The sequence below is a fragment of the Leucoraja erinacea genome, chromosome 26, assembly GCF_028641065.1.
Source record: "Leucoraja erinacea ecotype New England chromosome 26, Leri_hhj_1, whole genome shotgun sequence".
Lineage (NCBI taxonomy): Eukaryota > Metazoa > Chordata > Chondrichthyes > Rajiformes > Rajidae > Leucoraja > Leucoraja erinaceus.
The window spans coordinates 31,905,814-31,929,135 of NC_073402.1; the positions used below are offsets into that span (position 1 = coordinate 31,905,814).

General features: G+C 47.5%; 1 protein-coding gene across 1 annotated transcript; it reads left to right on the forward strand.

Moving 5' to 3' along the window:
• The first annotated feature begins 4,928 nt into the window (after window positions 1–4,928).
• Window positions 4,929–22,571, forward strand: LOC129709578 (digestive cysteine proteinase 1-like). Its single transcript, XM_055656027.1, is given in 12 exon segments — window positions 4,929–4,932; window positions 4,974–5,096; window positions 9,187–9,279; window positions 10,094–10,266; window positions 12,528–12,731; window positions 12,733–12,769; window positions 13,878–14,076; window positions 15,169–15,362; window positions 17,197–17,288; window positions 20,059–20,220; window positions 21,202–21,391; window positions 22,021–22,571. Coding segments are annotated over 12 exon segments (1,659 nt in total). The 3' UTR covers window positions 22,209–22,571.
• The last annotated feature ends 751 nt before the right edge of the window (window positions 22,572–23,322 follow it).

Here is a 23,322-nt window from a genome sequence, read left to right on the forward strand (position 1 = left end):
TGGCCTCCTCCTGCATCTATTTTATATGTTTCTATGAATGATTGTAATATGTAATTTTAGATCTGGTTCTGGATGGGATGAATGTATTTGGAAGCACAAGAGACTGCAGTTACTGGAACCTGGAGCAAAAACTAAAGTGCTGGAGGAACTCAGGCAGCATCTGTGGCGGGAATGGACAGGTGACAAAGAGTAGGAGTAAACGGGTCCTTTTCACAATGGCAGGCAGTGACTAGTGGGGTACCGCAAGGCTCAGTGCTGGGACCCCAGCTATTTACAATATATATTAATGATCTGGATGAGGGAATTGAAGGCAACATCTCCAAGTTTGCAGATGACACTAAGCTGGGGGGCAGTGTTAGCTGTGAGGAGGATGCTAGGAGACTGCAAGGTGACTTGGATAGGCTGGGTGAGTGGGCAAATGTTTGGCAGATGCAGTTTAATGTGGATAAATGTGAGGTTATCCATTTTGGTGGCAAAAACAGGAAAGCAGACTATTATCTAAATGGTGGCCGATTAGGAAAGGGGGAGATGCAGCGAGACCTGGGTGTCATGGTACACCAGTCATTGAAAGTAGGCATGCAGGTGCAGCAGGCAGTGAAGAAAGCGAATGCTATGTTAGCTTTCATAGCAAAAGGATTTGAGTATAAGAACAGGGAGGTTCTATTGCAGTTGTACATGGTCTTGGTGATACCACACTTGTATTGCGTACAGTTTTGGTCTCCAAATCTGAGGAAGGACATTATTGCCATAGAGGGAGTGCAGAGAAGGTTCACCAGACTGATTCCTGGGATGTCAGGACTTTCATGTGAGGAAAGACTGGATAGACTCGGCTTGTACTCGCTAGAATTTAGGAGATTGAGGGGGGATATTATAGTAACTTACAAAATTCTTAAGGGGTTGGACAGGCTAGATGCAGGAAGATTGCTCCCGATGTTGGGGAAGTCCAGGACAAGGGGTCACAGCTTAAGGATAAGGGGGCAATCCTTTAAGACCGAGATGAGAAAAACTTTTTTCACACAGAGAGTGGTGAATCTCTGGAACTCTCTGCCACAGAAGGTAGTTGAGGCCAGTTCATTGGCTATATTTAAGAGGGAGTTAGATGTGGCCCTTGTGGCTAAAGGGATCAGGGAGTATGGAGAGAAGGCAGGTACGGGATACTGAGTTGGATGATCAGCCATGATCATATTGAATGGCGGTGCAGGCTCGAAGGGCCGAATGGCCTCTACTCCTGCACCTATTTTCTATGTGACGCTTCATGTCAGGACCCTTCTTCAGGTCCAACCTGAAGCCTCACCTGGTCATTCCTTCCAAGTACATGGATGGATATGGACCAAACACAGGTAACTGGGACTAACTTATTGGAGCATCTTGGTCAGCATGAACCATAGAAAAATAGAAACCTAGACAATAGGTGCAGGAGTAGGCCATTCGGCCCTTCGAGCCTGCACCGCCATTCAATATGATCATGGCTGATCATCCAACTCAGTATCCCGTACCTGCCTTCTCTCCATACCCTCTGATCCCATTAGCCACAAGGGCCACATCTAACTCCCTCTTAAATATAGCCAATGAACTGGCCTCAACTACATTGTGTGGCAGAGAATTCCAGAGATTCACCACTCTCTGTGTAAAAAATGTTTTTCTCATCTCAGCCCTAAAAGATTTCCCCCTTATCCTTAAACTGTGACCCCTTGTTCTGGACTTCCCCAACATCGGGAACAATCTTCCTCCATTTAGCCTGTTACAACCCCTTAAGGAATTTTGTAAGTTTCTATAAGATCCCCCCTCAATCTTCTAAATTCTAGCGAGTACATGCCAAGTCTATCCAGTCTTTCCAGTCTATCCAGTGTGGTGAACCGTCTCTGCACTCCCTCTATGGCAAAATGCCCTTCATCAAATTCGGAGACCAAAACTGTACGCAATACTCTAGGTGTGGTCTCACCAAGATCCTGTGTAACTGCAGTAGCACCTCCCTGCTCCTATACTCAAATCCTTTTGCTATGAAAGCTAACATACCATTCGCTTTCTTCACTGCCTGCTGCACCTGCATGCCTACTTTCAATGACTGGTGTACCATGACACCCAGGTCTCGTTGCATCTCCCCTTTTCCTAATCGGCCACCATTCAGTTGAAGGTACCAATGGCCTGTTTCTGTGCTGCATGACTGCTCCAAAGACGTTGTCAAATGAGAAGGAGAGTGTGTAGGAAGGAACTGCAGATGCTGGTTTACACCGAAGATGGACACAAAATGCTGGAGTAACTCAGCGGGACAGGCAGCATCTCTGGCAGAGGGAATTGGTGAAGTTTCGATCAAGACCCTTTTTCGGACTTTACTGGGCTTTATGTTGCACTAAACGTTATTCCCTTTATCCTGTAACTGTACATCGTGGATGCCTCGATTATAATCATGTCATCTTTCCACTGACTGGATTGTGACAACAAACTTAAGTAAAGTAAACTAACACAAAGTGCTGTAGGAACTCAGCGGGTCGGGCAGCATCTGTGGACAGGCTGAGGGAATGCAGGGCTGCGATGGGCAGGTGGAAGGGAGTGGTCTATGTGCGGCGGGACGGGCTGAACGGCCGCCTCCCCGGGGTGGGGCGGGTACAGACATGGTCCGGATTGGCAGCCCGGTGTGTGAGGGAGAGCCCGCCCCGCGGCGCATACAACCGGGCAGTGAGAGGTGATGGGGACGGCGGCGCGCAGGGGAGCGCAGCTCCTGCTCAACATAGTCACAGGTACCCGCTGGAGGGGACAGGGGGGTGGGAGAGGGAGAGAGAGAGGGGGATAGGGAGGGGGAGAGGGGAGAGAGGGAGTGGGAGAGAGGGATAGGGAGAGAGAAGGAGAGAGGGGGTGGGAGAGAGGGAGTGGGAGAGAGGGAAAGGGAGAGAGAAGGAGAGAGGGAGTGGGAGAGAGGGAGTGGGAGAGAGGGATAGAGGGAGGGGAGAGAGGGGAGTGGGAGTGGGAGGAGAGGAGAGAGAGAGAGGTGGGAGAGAGGGAGAGAGAGAGAGAGAGAGAGAGAGAGAGAGAGAGAGAGAGAGAGATAGAGAGAGAGGGAGAGAGAGGGAGAGAGAGAGAGAGAGAGAGAGAGAGAGAGAGAGAGGGAGAGAGGGAGAGAGGGAGAGAGAGAGGGAGAGAGGGAGAGAGAGAGAGGAGAGAGAGAGAGAGAGAGAGAGAGAGAGAGAGGAGAGAGAGAGAGAGGGAGAGAGAGGGGGAGAGAGGGAGAGAGAGAGGGAGAGAGAGAGAGAGGGAGAGGGAGAGAGAGGGAGGGGGGATATTGAGGGAGAGAGGGGGAGACGGGGGAGAGGGCTTAGAGTTAGAGCTAACCACCCCCGAGGGAGAGGGGCTGAACGGTGACATGTATACCCCCTCTCCTCCTCCTCCCCTGGAGTTGAGCTGAGAGCGGTCTAACTCCGGTCTAATGATCAGCGTTTAGTCTCCACAGACGCTGCCCGACCCCCGGAGTTCCTCCTCCAGCACTTTGTGTTTAGCTCCAGATTCCAGCATCTGCAGCTCCTTGTCCAAACCAAGACCCTCGGCCACTCGGCCCTCGTGGAGCGGGGACTGTAACCTGTCCACGTTCACCTCCCGCCCAGTGTGGGCATCTTCCCCCTTGACCAGTGCATCGGGCGTTCAGGCCACGGGTTAACGCAATAGATTGATTCTAAACGACCATTCTGCCTTGTGTGTGAACGAACTGCAGACGCTGGACCACAGACAGAGAGAGCTGGAGTAACTCAGCGGGACCGGCAGCATCTCTGGAGAGAAGGAATGGGTGACGTTTCATCACATGTCCCGCTGAGTTATTCCAGCGCTTGGTGTCTATCTTTGAATTACAATGGTATGTTAGCTTTCATAGCAAAAGGATTTGAGTATAGGAGCAGGGAGGTTCTACTGCAGTGTTTAAGAAGGTCCGGTCTGAAGAAGGGTTTCGGCCCGAAACGTTGCCTATTTCCTTCGCTCCATAGATGCTGCTGCACCCGCTGAGTTTCTCCAGCTTTTTGTGTAACCACCGAGGTTCTACTGCAGTTGTACAGGGTCTTGGTGAGACCACACCTGGAGTATTGCGTACAGTTTTGGTCTCCAAATCTGAGGAAGGACATTATTGCCATAGAGGGAGTGCAGAGAAGGTTCACCAGACTGATTACTGGGATGTCAGGACTGTCTTATGAAGAAAGACTGGATAGACTCGGCTTGTACTCTCTAGAATTTAGGAGATTGAGGGGGGATCTTATAGAAACTTACCAAATTCTTAAGGGGTTGGACAGGCTAGATGCAGGAAGATTGCTCCCGATGTTGGGGAAGTCCAGGACAAGGGGTCACAGCTTAAGGATAAGGGGGAAATCCTTTAAAACCGAGATGAGAAGAACCTTTTTCACACAGAGAGTGGTGAATCTCTGGAACTCTCTGCCACTGAAGGTAGTCGAGGCCAGTTCATTGGCTATATTTAAGGGGGAGTTAGATGTGGCCCTTGTGGCTAAAGGGATCAGAGGGTATGGAGAGAAGGCAGGTACGGGATACTGAGTTGGATGATCAGCCATGATAATTTTGAATGGCGGTGCAGGCTCGAAGGGCCGAATGGCCTCTACTCCTGCACCTAATTTCTATGTTTCTATGTTTAATAGACAATAGGTGCAGGAGTAGGCCATTCGGCCCTTCGAGCCAGCACCGCCTTTCAATGTGATCATGGCTGATCATCCCCAATCAGTACCCCGTTCCTGCCTTCTCCCCATATCCCCTGACTCCACTATTTTTAAGAGCCCTATCTAGCTCTCTCTTGAAAGTATCCAGAGAACCGGCCTCCACCGCCCTCTGAGGCAGAGAATTCCACAGACTCACAACTCTCTGTGAGAAAAAGTGTTTCCTCGTTACTACAGCAATTTGTGACTATCTTTGTTACTCCAGCATTCAGTGTGGACAAAGCCATCATGTGTAGACAGTTGCCCCCCACACAATACTAGATGGATTGTAAGTTGCTGTTTCTCACTGTAACTCGTGTTTACATCTATTGCCGCCACCAGTTCTCGCCACTGAGCCGTGGAATCCGCTGCTGCCATCGTCGCCGCTGAGTTTTCCTGACGTTTACCATGTGTCAGGTAAGTAGGTGCTGGAGTGACCAGGTGCCCACTCTGCCTCGCCAGTATTGACACCTGTTGGCTACACCTTGCCAATGCCCAAACTCATCCCGACTCTCACACAGCCCGTTTAGAAGGTCATAGAAACATAGAAATTAGGTGCAGGAGTAGAGGCCATTCGGCCCTTCGAGCCTGCACCGCCATTCAATATGATCATGGCTGATCATCCAACTCAGTATCCCGTACCTGCCTTCTCTCCATACCCCCTGATCCCCTTAACCACAAGGGCCACATCTAACTCCCTCTTAAATATAGCCAATGAACTGTGGCCTCGACTACCCTCTGTGGCAGAGAATTCCACAGATTCACCACTCTCTGTGTGAAAAAAGTTCTTCTCATCTCGGTTTTAAAGGATTTCCCCCTTATCCTTAAGCTGTGACCCCTTGTCCTGGACTTCCCTAACACCGGGAACAATCTTCCTGCATCTAGCCTGTCCAACCCCTTAAGAATGTTGTAAGTTTCTATAAGATCCCCTCTCAGTCTCCTAAATTCTAGAGAGTATAAACCAAGTCTATCCAGTCTTTCTTCATAAGACAGTCCTGACATCCCAGGAATCAGTCTGGTGAACCGTCTCTGCACTCCCTCTATGGCAATAATATCCTTCCTCAGATTTGGAGACCAAATCTGAGGCTGTGGCGTGCACAGCCTAAACTTTGAGTACAATTTGTTCTATTTGATCTTACTTGATTGTGCACGCCAGGTTGATTGCATTGGTCGAAACAGGGCGGACCCCGTGAAGGTCATAAGGGATAGGAGCAGAATTAGGCCATTCGGCCCATCAAGTCGACTCCACCATTCAATCATGGCTGATCTATCTCTCCCTCCTAACCCCATTCTCCTGCCTTCTCCCCATAACCCCTGACACCCGCACTAATCAAGAATCTGTCTATCTCTGCCTTAAAAATATCCACTGACTTGGCCTCCATGGCCTTCTGTGGCAATGAGTTCCACAGATTCACCACCCTCTGACTAAAGAAATTCCTCCTCATCTCCTTCCCAAGGGAATGTCCTTTAATTCTGAGGCTGTGCCCTCTGGTCCTAGACTCTCCCATTGATTGGAAATATCCTCTCCACATCCACTCGATCCAGGCCTTTCACTATTCGGCAAGTTTCAATGAGGTCCCACCACCCCCTCATCCTTCTAAACTCCAGTGAGTACAGGCCCAGCGCTATAAATCCTCATCATATGGTTGGCACCTTCCCCTCAGTTAACAATGTACCAGTCTACATTTTCTTATCATCATCTGCTTTGATCTGTCATTTTCACACCTTACCCTATCAGTATGAGAGTCTCCCTCTCGCCTCCTTTAATTTAAAATAAAGTTTGTGGAATGAGGTGCAATTGTTTTTTAAATGGACATGCTGAGCTCTTGTATTTATCATTACAGGTGTGGTGTGAGCTTTAATCTGATAATTAGTTCTTCTCTTGTGTGTGACGTGCACAGCCTAAACTTTGAGGACAACTTGTTCTATTTGATCTTACTTGATTGTGCATGCCAGGTTGATTGCATTGGTCGAAACAGGGCGGACCCCGTGAAGGTTGCAATCTCCCACCACAGATAATAGACTGTAATGAGGTGACACAATAATCGGCTTAAGGGGAATTCCAGTGTGTTGCTGCCTTATTATATAACCATTTAACAATTACAGCACAGAAACAGGCCATCTCGGCCCTACAAGTCCGTGCCAAACAACTTTTTTCCCTTAGTCCCCCCTGCCTGCACTCATACCATAACCCTCCAATCCCTTCTCATCCATGTGCCTATCCAATTTATTTTTAAATGAACCTGCCTCTACCACTTCCACTGGAAGCTCATTCCACACCGCTACCACTCTCTGAGTAAAGAAGTTCCCCCTCATATTACCCCTAAACTTCTGTCCCTTAATTCTGAAGTCATGTCCTCTTGTTTGAATCTTCCCTATTCACAAAGGGAAAAGCTTGTCCACATCAACTCTGTCTATCCCTCTCATCATTTTAAAGACCTCTATCAAGTCCCCCCTTAACCTTCTGCGCTCCAGAGAATAAAGACCTAACTTATTCAACCTATCTCTGTAACTTAGTTGTTGAAACCCAGGCAACATTCTAGTAAATCTGAATTTTAATTACTTTAAATTTTAGTTAAATTAAATAATTATTCCATTCAAACGCTGCACTGTAATTTTAATTCCTTTATTTTATACGTCTTAATCTATTTTAACTTGTTTTATTTTCAATTCTTTTTAATGACTTGAATTGCGTTTGATTGCTTTTTAACGCTTTGTGTAAAGCACTTTGAATTGCCTTGTTGCTAAAATGTGCTATATCAATAAACTTGCTTGCACATCGCAGTGGGCTAGTGGTGAGCTGCTTCTAACCCAGATAGACCTCTCTGTAACAATGTCCATCCAGACCCTTCGTACAATAGTTTCTGTGCCTGCACTGTTGCTTTAGAATCATACATAGAAACATAGAAATTAGGTGCAGGAGTAGGCCATTCGGCCCTTCGAGCCTGCACCGCCATTCAATATGATCATGGCTGATCATCCAACTCAGTATCCCGTACCTGCCTTCTCTCCATACCCTCTGACCCCCTTAGCCACAAGGGCCACATCTAACTCCCTCTTAAATATAGCCAATGAACTGGCCTCGACTCCCCTCTGCGGCAGAGAGTTCCAGAGATTCACCACTCTCTGTGTGAAAAAGGTTCTTCTCATCTCGGTTTTAAAGGATTTCCCCCTTATCCTTAAGCTGTGACCCCTTGTTCTACAACATTCCTATTCCATCTTTTCCCCTTCACCTTAAACCCATGTCACCTGGTCCATGATTCCCCTACTCTGGGCGAGAGACCCTGTGCATCTACCTGATCTATTCCTCTTTACCTAGAAGTTTTCCCACTTTCATTTAACTTTATACTCATTAGAATGGTGGTCGAAATATGACAGTGATTTTGGCCTCTCAACTTCCTGCATATTCTGTTTATTTCTAGTTCAATTTATTGTCCCAAAAAACCTGTTTTGTTGCGTGCTACCCAGTCATATAATTACAATCGAGCCGTCCACAGTGTACAGATACAGGATACCCTTTATCTTTATTCAATACTTTGTATTGGATATCGACCAAAAACGTCACCTATCCATGTTCTCCACAGATGCTGCCTGACCCGCTGAGTTACTCCAGCACTCTGTGAAACGTCACCTATCCATGTTCTCCACAGATGCTGCCTGACCCACTGAGTTACTCCGGCACCCTGTGAAACGTCACCTATCCATGTTATCCATGTTCTCCACAGATGCTGCCTGACCCGCTGAGTTACTCCGGCACCCTGTGAAACGTCACCTATCCATGTTCTCCACAGATGCTGCCTGACCCGCTGAGTTACTCCAGCACTCTGTGTCTACCTGTGGGATGATCTTGTTTCCAGTGTCCTGGTTGGAACAGAGAGATTGACGATCTGTTGCTCAAATGGTTTAGAACACAAATTCAATTTGTAATTAAATGCTGGAAGAAATGCCTTTCTGCTTCCATCAGCTCAATGAATAGGAATGTTCAAAGTAACCTATCCATGTTCTCCACAGATGCTGCCTGACCCGCTGAGTTACTCCAGCACTCTGTGTCCTTTTAATTCATCGTGATGTTCCAATTTTTGCACTCGATACGTTTCCCATTGAGAATAAGCATGTCAAATACTTTCCTGCCAAATACATGGCATTTATTTTTCCACAATAGAATATGCTTGGTTAAATATCAGTTCAGTTTAGTTTATTGTCACGTGTACAGAGAAAAGCTTTAGTTGTCTGCTAACCAGTCAGCGGAAAGACAACACATGATTACATTCGATCCATATACAGTATACAGATACATGATAAGGGAGTAATGTTTAGAGCAAGGTAAGCCGACAACACCTGATCAAGGATAGTGTGAGTGTAGATAGTAGTTCAGGATTGCTCTCTGGTGGTGGTGGGATGGTTCAGTTGCCTCATTGATCTACATTGAGATGTGCAGGAGGTTCTATGTTTTCCATCCACTAGTGATATTTATTTCCGTGTGTATTAAGTGTAGTTGTGTTCCCAGGAATCTTCTCACTGCCGTACGCGGAGATTGAGGAGCCGTTTGAAGCCTGGTACAACCGCTCTGGGAATGTCAGCCGCATCGAGTACTACCACGGTATGGACTGACTCAGCCCCATCCCACACACACTGCTTCTGTTACTGACCTCACGGTTATGGGGGAAATGTGCACATTGATCAGACGCTGGTTTATGCTGCAACATCTTTCAGTTCGAGTTTGAGTTTAGTTTATTGTCCCGTGTATCGAGGTACAATGAAAAGCTTTTGTTGCGTGCTAACCAGTCAGCGGAAAGACAACACATGATTACAATCGAGCCGTCCACAGTGTAAAGGAATAATGTTTAGTGCAAGGTAAAGCCAGTAAAGTCCGATCAAAGATAGTCCGAGGGTTTCCAATGAGGAAGATAGTAGTTCCGCACCACTCTCTGGTTGGTGATATGTTGGTTCGGTTCTGTACCTCTTGCCGGATGGGAGAGGGGGGAAGACCTTTCAGACTGAGGATGACACGGTGGCACAGCGGAGAGTCACTGCCTCACAGCGCCAAAGACCCGGGTTCGATCCTGACTATGAGCGCTGTCTGTACGGAGTTTGTACGTTCTCCCCGTGACCTGCGTGATTTTTCCCCGGGACCTCCGGTTTCCCCCCACACTCCAAAGACAAGCGGGGTTGTGTAGGTTAATTGGCTTGGTATAATTGTAAATCGTCCCTCTCGTGTGTGAATAGTGATTGTGTGTGTGTGTGGGGATCGCTGGTCCGTGTGGACTCGGTGTACAGGGAAATAAGCAAAACGAGAAGAGAGGGAATGGGACGGACAAGATGACTGGACATAGAGACCGCATGGACCTGATGGGCCAAATGGCCTTTTCCTGCATCTTAACTTGGAGTAACAAGGATTTTTCGCACCTCACCAGGTCAAGTGATTACGCTGCAGCATGGGTTTGAGGAACCAGCTGGAATAAGTTACAAGATTTCACCAGAGACGACAGAAACCGAGACAAATGTCATCAAATGTTTCCAAGTGAATGGAACCACTGACGACCCCGTCCATCCACAGTCCGTCTTTCCCAATCTGGAAGATTTTAAGGTAAGAAACTTTAACCCTGACCATGTTTTGGAATCTGGATGACGGAGCCATGATGGTAGTGGGTAGTATTAACGGCCTAGTTACTTTTACAGGCCACTGGGCCCCGTGATGGTCGCCCCACTTCACGCTGAACCTTTCACAGATGACTGTCATTGTCAGTGTACAGTACAGAGACCCGTGATTTAGGGAAGAGCGACGAAACGATATTAAAAATGCTAAGTGAAAATTGGCAGTCAGTGTACGTGGCTGACAGCCGCCGGAAAGAAGCTACGATTGCTTTGGAGGAGAGACCTCTGACAACCCGGATGGTAGGAGGGTAAACAGTCCATGGTTGGGTGTGAGAGCAGTCACGGAGATACAGCACCCTCCGCAGACAGCGCTTGTAAAGTCAATGAGAGGTCTCCTGTGGCCCTGAGCAGTCACCAAAGAGTCGTAGCCGCTGAATTTTCAACGTTGAAAATTTCGGGACCTATCATGGGTGCCAGCAAAGGTCGCATAAGTGGGACAGGCCCTTTACTACCCAAAGTTCCAGAGACCTAGGTTCAATGCCGACCTCTGGGAGGGTGTGGATGGAGTTTACACCTTCCAGAGACCGAGGTTCAATGCCGACCTCTGGGAGGGTGTGGATGGAGTTTACACCTGGTGAGGTGAGGTGCTCCAGCATCTTCCTACATCCCAAAGACACAATGGATCGATGCGTTCATTGGACACTGAATATTATCTTTAATATATGGGGAGAGATACAATCTGGGAGAGGTTGATGGTAATGGATATGGTGGATGTGGAGAGGATGTTTCCACTAGTGGGACAGTTTAGGACCAAAGATCATAGTCTCAGAATTAAAGGACGTTCCTTTAGCAAAGTGAGGAGAAATTTCTTTAATCAGAGGGTGGTGAATCTGTGGAACTCATTGCCACAGACGGCTGTGGAGGCCAAGTCAATGGGTATTTTTAAGGCAGAGATGGATAGATTCTTGATCAGTACGGGTGTCAGGGGTTCCGGGGAGAAGGCAGGAGAATGGGGTTTGGAGGGAGAGATAGATCAGCCATGATTGAATGGCGGAGTAGACGGGCAGAATGGCCTCGTTCTGCTCCTAGATCTCATGAATTTATAAATGTGGGGATATTGAGATGGGATTAATGTAGGTTTCCTGTAAATGAGTGGCTGTGGTTGGCATGGACTAACTGGGTCCTGTCATTTATCATTGGGTGTTACCTGGGCTTGTGGGCTGGAGACCCAGGGAAAGTTGGTAGAGGCTACCCCAGGGTAGAGGATTCTAAAACTAGAGGGTTCAGTCTTAAGGTGAGGGGGGAGAGATTTGAGAGGGGACTTAAGGGCAATTTTGTCACTCAGAGGGTAGTCTGTATCTGGAGAGTGCTGCCAGGGGAAGCTACAGAAATGGATACAGTTATGACTTTTAAAAGACATTCGGTCACAGTGGTGCTGCGATAAAAACTGTATTCGAGTGCTGTCCGTACGGAGTTTGCACGTTCTTCCTGTAACTGCGTGGGTTTTCTCCGGGTGCTCCGGTTTCCTCCCACATTCCAAAGACGTGCAGGTTTGTAGGTGAATCAGCTTGGTAGAGTGTAGGACCGGATTCTGTGCTGTATCTCTAAACTAAACTAAATGGGACCTGTCCAGTGTGTCAACTTGGTTAGCACGGACAAGGTGGGCCGATGAGTCAGTCTGAAGAAGGGTCTCGACCCGAAACATCACCCACTCCTTCTCCCCAGAGATGCTGCCCGTCCCACTGAGTTACTCCAGCATTTGTTAGAAACATAGAAAATAGGTGCAGGAGTAGGCCATTCGGCCCTTCGAGCCTGCACCGCCATTCATAAAAACATAGAAAATAGGTGCAGGAGTAGGCCATTCGGCCCTTTGAGCCTGCACCGCCATTCAATATGATCATGGCTGATCATCCAACTCAGTATCCCGTACCTACCTTCTCTCCATACCCCCTGATCCCTTTAGCCACAAGGGCCACATCTAACTCCCTCTTAAATATAGCCAATGAACTGTGTGGCCTCAACTACCTTCTGTGGCAGAGAATTCCACAGATTCACCACTCTCTGTGTGAAAAATGTTTTCCTCATCTCGGTCCTAAAAGATTTCCCCCTTATCCTTAAACTGTGTGACCCCTTGTTCTGAACTTCCCCAACATCGGGAGCAATCTTATTGCATCTAGCCTGTCCAACACCCTGAGCATGGACAAGGTGAGCTGAAGGGCCAGTTTATGTGACGGATGATGATTTGTCTTTCAGTTTATAAAGGAGGAGGATTATCGTGGTCGTCACTGCTCCGTGTGGCAACAGATTATTTACGTGAATGAGAGAAAGAACCAGTACACAATGTGGGTGTCCGCCTCACCGTTGGGCCCGGTGCCCGTCCACTATGAGATGAAGGGCTACAACACCTTGCTCAGCTCACACTACGACAAGTACGAGGTGGACTATCACAACTATGCTCTACCAGATCGACCCCAGTGTCTTCCAGGTGCCTGAAGGTAAATCCTGCAGCTGCCCATCCAGATGTGGGTCTGCCCAGATGTGCCATACATCTGGGAAGATCGGAGGGGAGGCTGGCTGGACAATGGTGCCTTCCTCACCTTGGTGCCACTGGGTTGTGTCGTGGACTTTCTGTGCTTATGCTTTTTTTTAAATTTCTATTTTATTTTTTTAATATGTTTTAATATTTATTATTTATTTATTTTTATAATACTGACTGTAAAGGGAAATTCATTTTGTTGTCTCTAATTGAGACAATGACAATAAATTTGAATACAATATAAAAATACAATACATAGAGTCTTACAGTGTGGAAACAGGCCATTTGGCCCAACTTACCCACACCGACCAACAAGCCCCATCTACACCAGTCCCACCAGCCTGCGTTTGGCCCATATCCCTCCAAACCTGCTCTATCCATGTCCCTGTCTAAACGTTGGGATAGTCCCAGCCTCAACTACCTCCTCCGGCAGCTCGTTCCATACACCCACCACCCTTTTTCGTGAAAAGGTTACCCTTCAGGTTCCGTTTAAATCTTTCCCCCCCTCAGCTTAAAACTGTGTCCTCTGGTTTTTGATTCCCCTACTCTGGGCAAGAGACTCTGTGCATCTACTCAGTCTAATCCTCTCATGATTTTACACGCCTCTATAAGATCTCCCCTCATCCTTCTGTGCTCTAAGGAATAGAGTCCAAGCCTGCTCAACTTCTCCCTGTAGCTCAGGCCCTCAAGTCCTGGCAACATCCTGATGAATCTTCTCTATGTTTCCTTTCCAACTTGACAACATCTTTCTTATAACACAGTGCCCAAAACTGAACCAATGATTGAATGATTCTTGCAATCAAACAATGCTCTAAATGTGGCCTCACCAACGTCTTGTACAACTGCAACATGACCTCCCAACTTCTATACTCAATACTCTGACTGATGAAGTATTTTTGACCACCTTATCTACCTGAGATTCCACCTTCAATGGACTGTGTACCTGCATCTTCATGTACAATGGGAGGTTTAATGGGGATGGTGTGTCCTGCTCTGGTTGTGACAGAAGGGCGGAGAATGCTGGACACCCATGGTGAGGTTCACTCTGTCCCGTCTGTTTGTTCCAGGCATGAGCTGTCAGGGGTTCCCAGGTCCGGAGGTGGAACACCGAATCCTGGCCAACCCCATGGAAGGTTTGGTTGGCCCAGACCAGGAGGACAGGACACATCACATCTTCCGGCATTACAAGGAGACGTTTGGGAGGGAGTATGAGGAGGGTGAGGTGGAGCATGAGGTCAGAAGGACCACGTTCACCCACAACATGAGGTAAAGCTGAACCGGGAGTCTCGGAAACCCTTCCCTGCGGGCGGGAGGTGCAGTGGGCTGAAGATACAGGGGCCATCCAGCAAACATAGAAACATAGAAAATAGGTGCAGGAGTAGAGGCCATTCAGCCCTTCGAGCCTGCACCGCCATTCAATATGATCATGGCTGATCATCCAACTCAGTATCCCATCCCTGCCTTCTCTCCATACCCCCTGATCCCTTTAGCCACAAGGGCCACATCTAACTCCCTCTTAAATGTAGCCAATGAACTGTGGCCTCAACTACATTCTGTGGCAGAGAATTCCACAGATTCAACACTCTCTGTGTAAAAAATGATTTTCTCATCTCGGTCCTAAAAGATTTCCCCCTTATCCTTAAACTGTGACCCCCCTTGTTCTGGACTTCCCCAACATCGGGAACAATCTTCCTGCATCTAGCCTGTCCAACCCCTTAAGAATTTTGTAAGTTTCTATAAGATCCCCCCTCAATCTTCTAAATTCTAGCGAGTACAAGCCGAATATCTCCTGGAACATGATCTTACTCCAAACCAAGCAAAGCACAAGGACTTTGACAGTTGCCATCAGAGTCGTACAGCACGGAAACAGGCCCTTCGGCCCAAAACGTCCATCCTCACCAACATGCCCTATCTAAGCTAGACCCACCTGCCCCCATTTGCCCCATAACTAGCTAAACTTTTCCTATCCATGTATCTGTCTGAGTATCTTTTACTGGAATGGAGTCTACGGAAGCAGGAAGGAACTGCAGGTGCTGGTTTAAACCAAAGATACACAAAAAGCTGGAGTAACTCAGCGGGACAGGCAGCATCTCTGGAGAGAAGGAATAGGTGACATTTCGGATCATGTCTGAAAAAGGGTCTGGAATGGAAATGTCAGCCATTCCTTCTCTCTAGAGATGCTGCCTGTCCCGCTGAGCTATTCCAGCTTTTTGTGTCTGTATACTGAAGAACATGTTGAGTTGTTTCACTAAATATCTGTGTTTATCAATTCTCTCCTTAAGAAGGGGGCAGGTGTGATGGTGGGGGAAGCTCGTCTCACTCCCACTGCTCTTTCAGTCGGGATTAATTTGTTTCCAGGTACATCCACTCGAGAAACCGGGCAAACTTGTCGTATAAAATGGGTGTCAACCACCTTGCTGACCGGACTAAGGATGAGGTGGCGATCATGAGAGGAAGGCTGAGGGGATCCTCACTCAACAACGGGCAGCCCTTTCCCGCAGAGCGATACATGTCCGTGGTGGCCCCCCCGAGTGTGGACTGGAGACTCTATGGTACGTGGGTCGGTGTGGAGACGGGTTGAAACTCTCTGGGGCAGCATTCTACAGTTGTAGTCTAGTTTATTGTCACGTGTAGCGAGGTACAGTGAAAAGCTTTTGTTGCGCGCTAACCAGTCAGCGGAAAGACAATACATGATTACAATTGAGCCGTCCACAGATACAGTGCTCTGAACCTCATGTGGTCTGGCATGTTTTGGATCATAGAAACGTAGAAACTAGGTACAGGAGTAGGCCATTCAGCCCTTTGAGCCAGCACCGCCATTCAGCCCTTTGAGCCAGCACCGCCATTCGATGATCGAGCCAACACCGCCATTCAATATGACAGTCACGGTGGCGCAGCGGTAGAGTTGCTGCCTTACAGCGAAATACAGCGCCAGGGACCCGGGTTCGATCCTGACTACATACATAGAAACAGAGAAACATAGAAACATAGACAATAGGTGCAGGAGTAGAGGCCATTCGGCCCTTTTGAGCCTGCACCGCGCCATCAATATGATCATGGCTGATCATCCAACTCAGTATCCTGTACCTGCCTTCTCTCCATACCCTCCTGATCCCCTTAGCCACAAGGGCCACATCTAACTCCCTCTTAAATATAGCCAATGAACTGTGGGCCTTGAACTACCCTCTGCGGCAGAGAGTTCCAGAGATTCACCACTCTCTGTGTGAAAAAAGTTCAGACTACGGGTGCTGTCTGTACGGAGTTTGCACGTTCTCCCCGTGACCTGCGTGGGTTTTCTCCAAGATCTTCGCTTTCCTCCCACACTCCAAAGACGTGCAGGTTTGTAGGTTAATTGGCTTGGTAAAAATGATATTTTTAAATTGTCCAGTGCTGAGTGATGCTGTACCAGGGACATTTCCGCATTCTACATCCACATCCCGATACAGATCACGGCTGATCATCAAAATCTGTACCCCCTTCCTGTTTTCTCCCTTGATTCCCTTAGTCCTAAGAGCTAAATCTAACTCTCTTGAATACATAAGATCATGATAGAACTCTGTTCTAATCAACTAATACCAACTATTTTAGATGTTGTTATAGTACCAGCCTCAAATATTTCCTTTGCCAGCTCGTTCCGTATACCCACTGTGTGAAAATATCGCCCCTCGGGTTTGTATTAAATATTTCCCTTGCATCTTAAACATTCCCTCTAGATTCCATTAACCAGGTAAAAAGACTCTTTGCATTCACCCTATCTATTCCCCTCACGATTTTATCCACCTCAATAAGATCACCCCTTAGCCTCCTGGTCTTGAAGGAATAAAGTCTGAGCTTTCTCAAGCTCCCCTATTGAGACATGGCGAAATCCTCGTAAATCTTCTCTGCATTCTCCCCAGCTTAATGATATATTTCCTGTAGCACGGTGACCCAAACCGAACACAATACTCCAAGATAGACACAAATTGCTGGAGTAACTCAGCGGGGCAGGCAGCATCTCTGGAGAGAAGGAATTGGTGACGTTTCGGGTCGAGACCCTTCTTCAGACTCCAAGTGTGACCCCCACATCATCTTGTGCAACTATAACATAATGTCCCAACCTCTATACTCAATACCCTGATAGATGAAGACCAGCTCGTCAAAGACCTTAGTCATCATCCTGCCTACTTGTGTGGTTCCACCTTCAGGAAACCATGTACCTACACTCAGATTACTCTGGTCTATAACACTCCCCCAGGGCCCTCCTGTTCACTGTTAAAGTCATGCATGGTTTAACTTCCAATACTTTGATAAATTCATTAGAACAATTCATCGAAGAACTTCCAATCCGTTTGAAGTTACTGTGAATATATATATAAATCCTAAAGTTGAACTCTCTACTTGTCTCAGGAGCAGTGACACCTGTCAAAGACCAAGCCATGTGTGGTTCTTGCTGGAGCTTTGGGACAACTGGTGCTTTGGAAGGTGCCCTCTTCCTTAAGGTGAGATGAGGAACATAGAACAGTACAGAATGGGAACAGGCCCTTCGGTCCACAATGCCCGTGCCGAACATAACGCCAAGTAAAATACTGAGACCCACATGCCTCCATTCCCTGTATATCCGTGTGCCTGTCTAGAAGCATCTTAAACGCTGCTATCGACTTGGCCTCCACCACCCTGGCAGAATGTTCCAGGCCTCCAGTGCACTTTGTATAAACATAGAAACATAGACAATTAGGTGCAGGAGTCTGCCATCGGCCCTCGAGCCTGAACCGCCATTTACTTATGATCATGGCTGATCATCCAACTCAGTATCCCGTACCTGCCTTGTGTGGTTTTCTGATCCCCTTGGCCACAAGGGCCACATCTAACTCCCTCTTAAATATAGCCAATGAACTGGCCTCAACTACCCTCTGTGGCAGAGAGTTCCAGAGATTCACCACTCTCTGTGTGAAAAAGGTTCCCTCATCTCGGTTTTAAAGGATTTCCCCTTGCCTTAACATAAACCCCTTGTCCTGGACTTCCCCAACATCGGAACAATCTTCCTGCATCTAGCCTGTCCAACCCCTTAAGAATTTTGGTAAGTTTCTATAATGCCCCTCCAATCTCCTAAACTCTAGAGAGTATATAACCAAGTCTATCCATTGTCTTGTCATAAGACAGTCCTGACATCCCAGGAATCAGTCTGGTGAACCTTCTCTGCACTCCCTCTATGGCAATAATGTCCTTCCTCAGATTTGGAGACCAAAACTGCACCACCCTGGCAGGTGTGTTCTCAGGCCTCCCTATACTTTGTGCAGTAAACAAAAAACGTTCCCCTTGTATCTCCCTTTAAACATTGCCCCTTTACCTTGCATTTGGAAAATAAGGACGACACAGTGGTGCAGCAGTGGAGACCCAGGTTCGATCCTGATCACAGGTGGAGTTTGTACGTTCTCCCCGTGACCTGCGTGGGTTTTCTCCAGGAGCTCCGGTTTCCTCCCACACCCCAAAGACGTGCAGGTTTTGTAGGTTAATTGGCTTTGGTAAATATTGCAAATTGTCCCTAGTGTGTGTAGGATAGTGTTAGTGTGCGGGGATCGCTGGTCGGCACGGACTTTGTGTATCTACGCTGTATCTCTAAACTAACCTACACTAATCACAGCTTGTTAGATGGACACTGGGTGGGGACAGCACACGGGGTAGTTTCCCATTGGTGTGCAGGGACAGGGAAGATCCAGAGATCCAGAACTTCTCCATCTCCCAACAGGGTTCGGAGCAGGTGGGTGAAGGGGAAGCAGGACCTGCCCCAGATCAAAGCCTCTGAAACATTCAAGGGGCTTTGATCACCTCTGGACAGCCTCAATTGCTTGTGTAGCAGGAGTAATTCACCATAGAAACTCTACAGATGAAATGAGAGGAAATGCCATCAAGTCCTGTCAGATGTGTGGGTGCAGTGAGGTACCATGACTATCTTGCTCACAGTCACCGGCACAGAAATATCAATCACACTATTTCTGCAAAACAGTGACAAGAAAAAGTCTATAAAAGCAAGACATGGGTGCAAAACACGGTTAGTAAACCAGTCCACGTTAGTGCAAGAGGTGGTGCGTTGTGTTCCGTTGCTGAGGTGGGATCAGGGTCGTGCGGGTCGGTCCATGAACCTGATGGTTGCAGGAATGTATCTGTTCCTGAACCTGGTGGTGCGGGACTAGAGCAGTGGTTCCCAACCTTTTTTTGGCCATGCCCCACCTAATCACCTCTAAAATCCTGATGCCCCCCCCCCACCATGTGGTGATATATAATTCTTATAATTTAAAAAGTGAACTCCGTTTCAGCTGAAGAAGCTTAAAACGCCAATACCTTGGTTGTAATAACTACACAATAAAGACCTTTTTTACCCCCAAAAAATTATTTACTCAAAATAACATCTGAAACATAAACTACATATGTTTACCTGATGGAAAATCCTAAAAAATAAATATCGAAAATTTGGACCCAGACCTCAGTTGCGTTCAATTGCCCCCCTGTGGGGTGTACACCCCACGTTGGGAACCACTGGACTAGAGGCTTCTGTAGCTCCTGCCCGGCCGGTAGCAGTGAGAAGGGGGCAGCAGCTCTGGAGCAAAGGAATGGGTGACCCTTTTTCAGGTCGAGACCCTTCGGTTTGAGTCTGAAGGAAGGTCTCGACCCGAAACATCACCCATTCCTTCTATCCAGAGTTGCTGCTTGTCTCGCTGAGTAACTCCAGCATTTTGTGTCTACCCAATGTTTCATGTCGACTCTGGGACACTGTGGCATGTATCTCCAAACATGGCTATAGGGAGGTGAAACTCAGCGGGGTGTGGCAACATCTATGGAGCGAAGGAAATAGGCGACGTTTCGGCTCGAAACCCTGAAGGAAATAGGCAACGTTTCGGGTCGAAACCCATAAGGGTTTCGTCCCGAAACGTTGCCTATTTCCTTCGCTCCATAGATGCTGCGGCACCCGCTGAGTTTCTCCAGCATTTTCGTCTACCTTCGATTTTCCAGCATCTGAAGTTCCTTCTTGAACATGGCTATAGGGAGGTTGCATGGCAGTCGAGGTCACGACCCATGACCCATACTGTTGCCACGCAGCGCCTTCTGGAGTACAAGCGGTGAACGTATGCATTTCGTGTTTTAAGTGTATGCTGGAGGCTGCCATGTCCTCCAGAAGGATTGAGCTGCACCGTGCGTCATGCCCTTTGACCCGATGACCTTACATGCAACCCCCTCCCCCCCTTTATACATGGCATCTTGCTCTTGTTTCAGACAGGATATCTCATCCCTCTCTCCCAACAAATGCTGATGGACTGCACCTGGGGTTTTGGAAACCATGCCTGTGACGGTGGCATGGAGTGGCAGTCGTTCGAATGGATCCTGAAGCACGGGGGGATTGCCGACTCTGATTCCTACGGACCCTACATGGGCCAGGTCAGTATGGAGGCCCACAGCCCCTCACTACACTGTGTTGTGGGAAACCATCCTGCTGACTTACTCCAGCACTCTGTGTTTAGTTTAGAGGTACAGAGTGGTAAAAGGCCCTTCGGACCAGCGATCACCCCCTACACTAGTCCTATCACACGCACTCGGGACAATTCATGGAAGCCAATTAACCAACAAACCTACATGTCTTTGGAATGTGGGAGGAAACCGGAGCGCCCGGTGAAAACTCACGGGGAGAACGAACGAACAAACGAACATCCTACATACCAGAGGGCCATTGACAACGCCCAGAGGATTGTCGGCTGCCCACTCCTTACCTTGGAGGACTTACACAGTTCCCGCTGCATCAAAAAATCCCAGAATATTATAAAGGACATTTCCCAGGCTAGATGCAGGAAGTTTGAACTGTTGCCGTCCAGGCAAGACGGTACAGATCTACAAGGACAAATCCTTTAAAAACAGACTAAAAAAAGTTTTTCACCAGAGAGCTATAAAAGCACTAAATGTCTGCCGCCAAGGAACGCAGGGGCGTCCATTGGCATACTAAGGGGACTGATGTGGCACTGTGGAAGGGACAGAAGGATGGAGGGTTGGGTACAGGATTATGCGTGCTATTTTCGTGATATTTATTTAGTTGTTTATCTTTTAATATTTCATCTTGTATGTATCGTTAGCTTTTAGAAATGTTTGAATGGTGCACTGACTGGCTGACATTTTTAAATTTTGTTGTACATGGTTCATGTTACAATGACAATAAAGAAACTATTCTATTCATACAGCAACCGTAGTCAGGATCGAACCCGGGTCTCTGGCGCTGTGAAGCAGCAGCTCTACCCGCTGCTCCACCAGTCTACCCCAATGTAAACCAGCATCTGCAGTTCGTTGAGGCCCATCTGTGGTTTGGTTTATTTTTGATGATCTCTGCACTTTAATGTGTTTCAGTTCTCTCAACTTGCTATTTATTTTCAGAATGGATTCTGCCATTATAACCAGTCCACACTGACTGCAAAGATGAAGAGCTACACAAACGTCATTTCAGGAGACTCTGAGGCCTTAAAAATGGCCATCTTTAAACAGGGCCCTGTGACTGTCGGCATTGATGCATCACACAAGTCGTTCTGGTTTTATAGCCACGGCGTTTACTACGAGCCAGACTGCGGTGGGTATTCAATGTTGACTTTGCTTTCTTTGTCGCTTTGTGCCCCATAAGGTTGAATAAGTTAGGTCTTTATTCTCTGGAGCGCAGAAGGTTAAGGGGGGACCTGATAGAGGTCTTTAAAATGATGAGAGGGATAGACAGAGTTGATGTGGACAAGCTTTTCCCTTTGAGAATATGGAAGATTCAAACAAGAGGACATGACTTCAGAATTAAGGGACAGAAGTTTAGGGGTAACATGAGGGGGAACTTCTTTACTCAGAGAGTGGTAGCGGTGTGGAATGAGCTTCCAGTGGAAGTGGTGGAGGCGGGTTCATTGGTATCATTTAAAAATAAATTGGATAGGCATATGGATGAGAAGGGAATGGAGGGTTATGGTATGAGTGCAGGCAGGTGGGACTAAGGGAAAAAAAAAGTTGTTCGGCACGGACTTGTAGGGCCAAGATGGCCTGTTTCTGTGCTGTAATTGTTATATGGTTATATGGTTATAAGACTTTGGTTGGACTGTATTTGGAGAATTTAGCTTTGGAGCTTGGCCATTCTTTGGAATGGGGTTTATAGAGGGGGTGGGTGGGTGAGAGCAGGGACATTGCACCTGAAGCCATTGAATCTTGTGATGTTGCTGTCTTCAGGGAACACGATGAAGGATTTGAATCATGCCGTGCTTGCCGTTGGTTATGGGACACTAAATGACCAGCCGTATTGGCTCATCAAGAACTCCTGGTCCACCTACTGGGGCAATGACGGCTATGTACTGATGGCCATGAGAGACAACAACTGTGGCGTTGCCACTGGAGCAACCTTCGTCACTCTGGAGTAACTTTGTGTCGGGCACCACAACCTACACCTCTTGCAGCAGCTTGGAAATTGTTACCTCAAAATCTCTGGGCAAATGCCAAACCCCAATGAGATGCCTTATAAAGTCTAAATTTGATTAGTGTTCCTGCTTTAGTTGGACTGGTGAACGTCATACAGTAGCTTGACAACTCTACCGCCTCCTATGGGACAATTTCCAAACTGGAGAATGGAAATGTGGTCAAACTGAAGCAATAACTGACTGTTCACACCTCATATTCTTGCCTTAATAAATCATTGTGAAATCATCCCCAAACTCTGCCCTGTGTGATTTATTCTTCTTTTGTGTGGCGTGCACAGCCTAAAGTTGTAGGACAACTTGTTCTATTTGATTGTGCATGGCAGGTTGATTGCATTCGTTGAAACAGGGCGGACGACGTGAAGGTTGCAATCTCCCACCCCTGTGTGGTTCTGTTTCCTCAATGGTGAATGATTGATTGATTTTTGATTGATTGATAGAAACTTTATTACCACAAATGATGGACACAAGATGCTGGAGTAACTCAGCCGGTCAGGCAGCATCTGTGGAGAACGTGGATAGGTGACGTTTCACAGAGTGCCGGAGTAACTCAGCCGGTGCAGCAGCATCTATGGAGCTAAGGAAATAGGTAACGTTTCGGGTCGAAACCCTTCCGGGTTTCGGCCCGAAACGTTGCCTATTTCCTTAGCTCCATAGATGCTGCTAACTGCTCCATAACACAGCGGGTCAGGCAGCATCTGTGGAGAACATGGATAGGTGACGTTTCACAGAGTGCTGGAGTAACTCAGCGGGTCAGGCAGCATCTGTGGAGAACATGGATAGGTGACGTTTCACAGAGTGCTGGAGTAACTCAGCGGCCAGGCAGCATCTGTGGAGAACATGGATAGGTGACGTTTCACAGAGTGCTGGAGTAACTCAGCGGGCCAGGCAGCATCTGTGGAGAGATCGAATATGTGACACTTCGGGTTGAGACTTCTTCAGACTGAGTCATGGGAGAGGGAAACGAGAGATATTAACGATGGCATATGGAGATGTGGAAGAAATGAATGAAAGAAATGCAAAAAAGTAGAGATGATCACGGAAAAGTGGAGCCCACAAT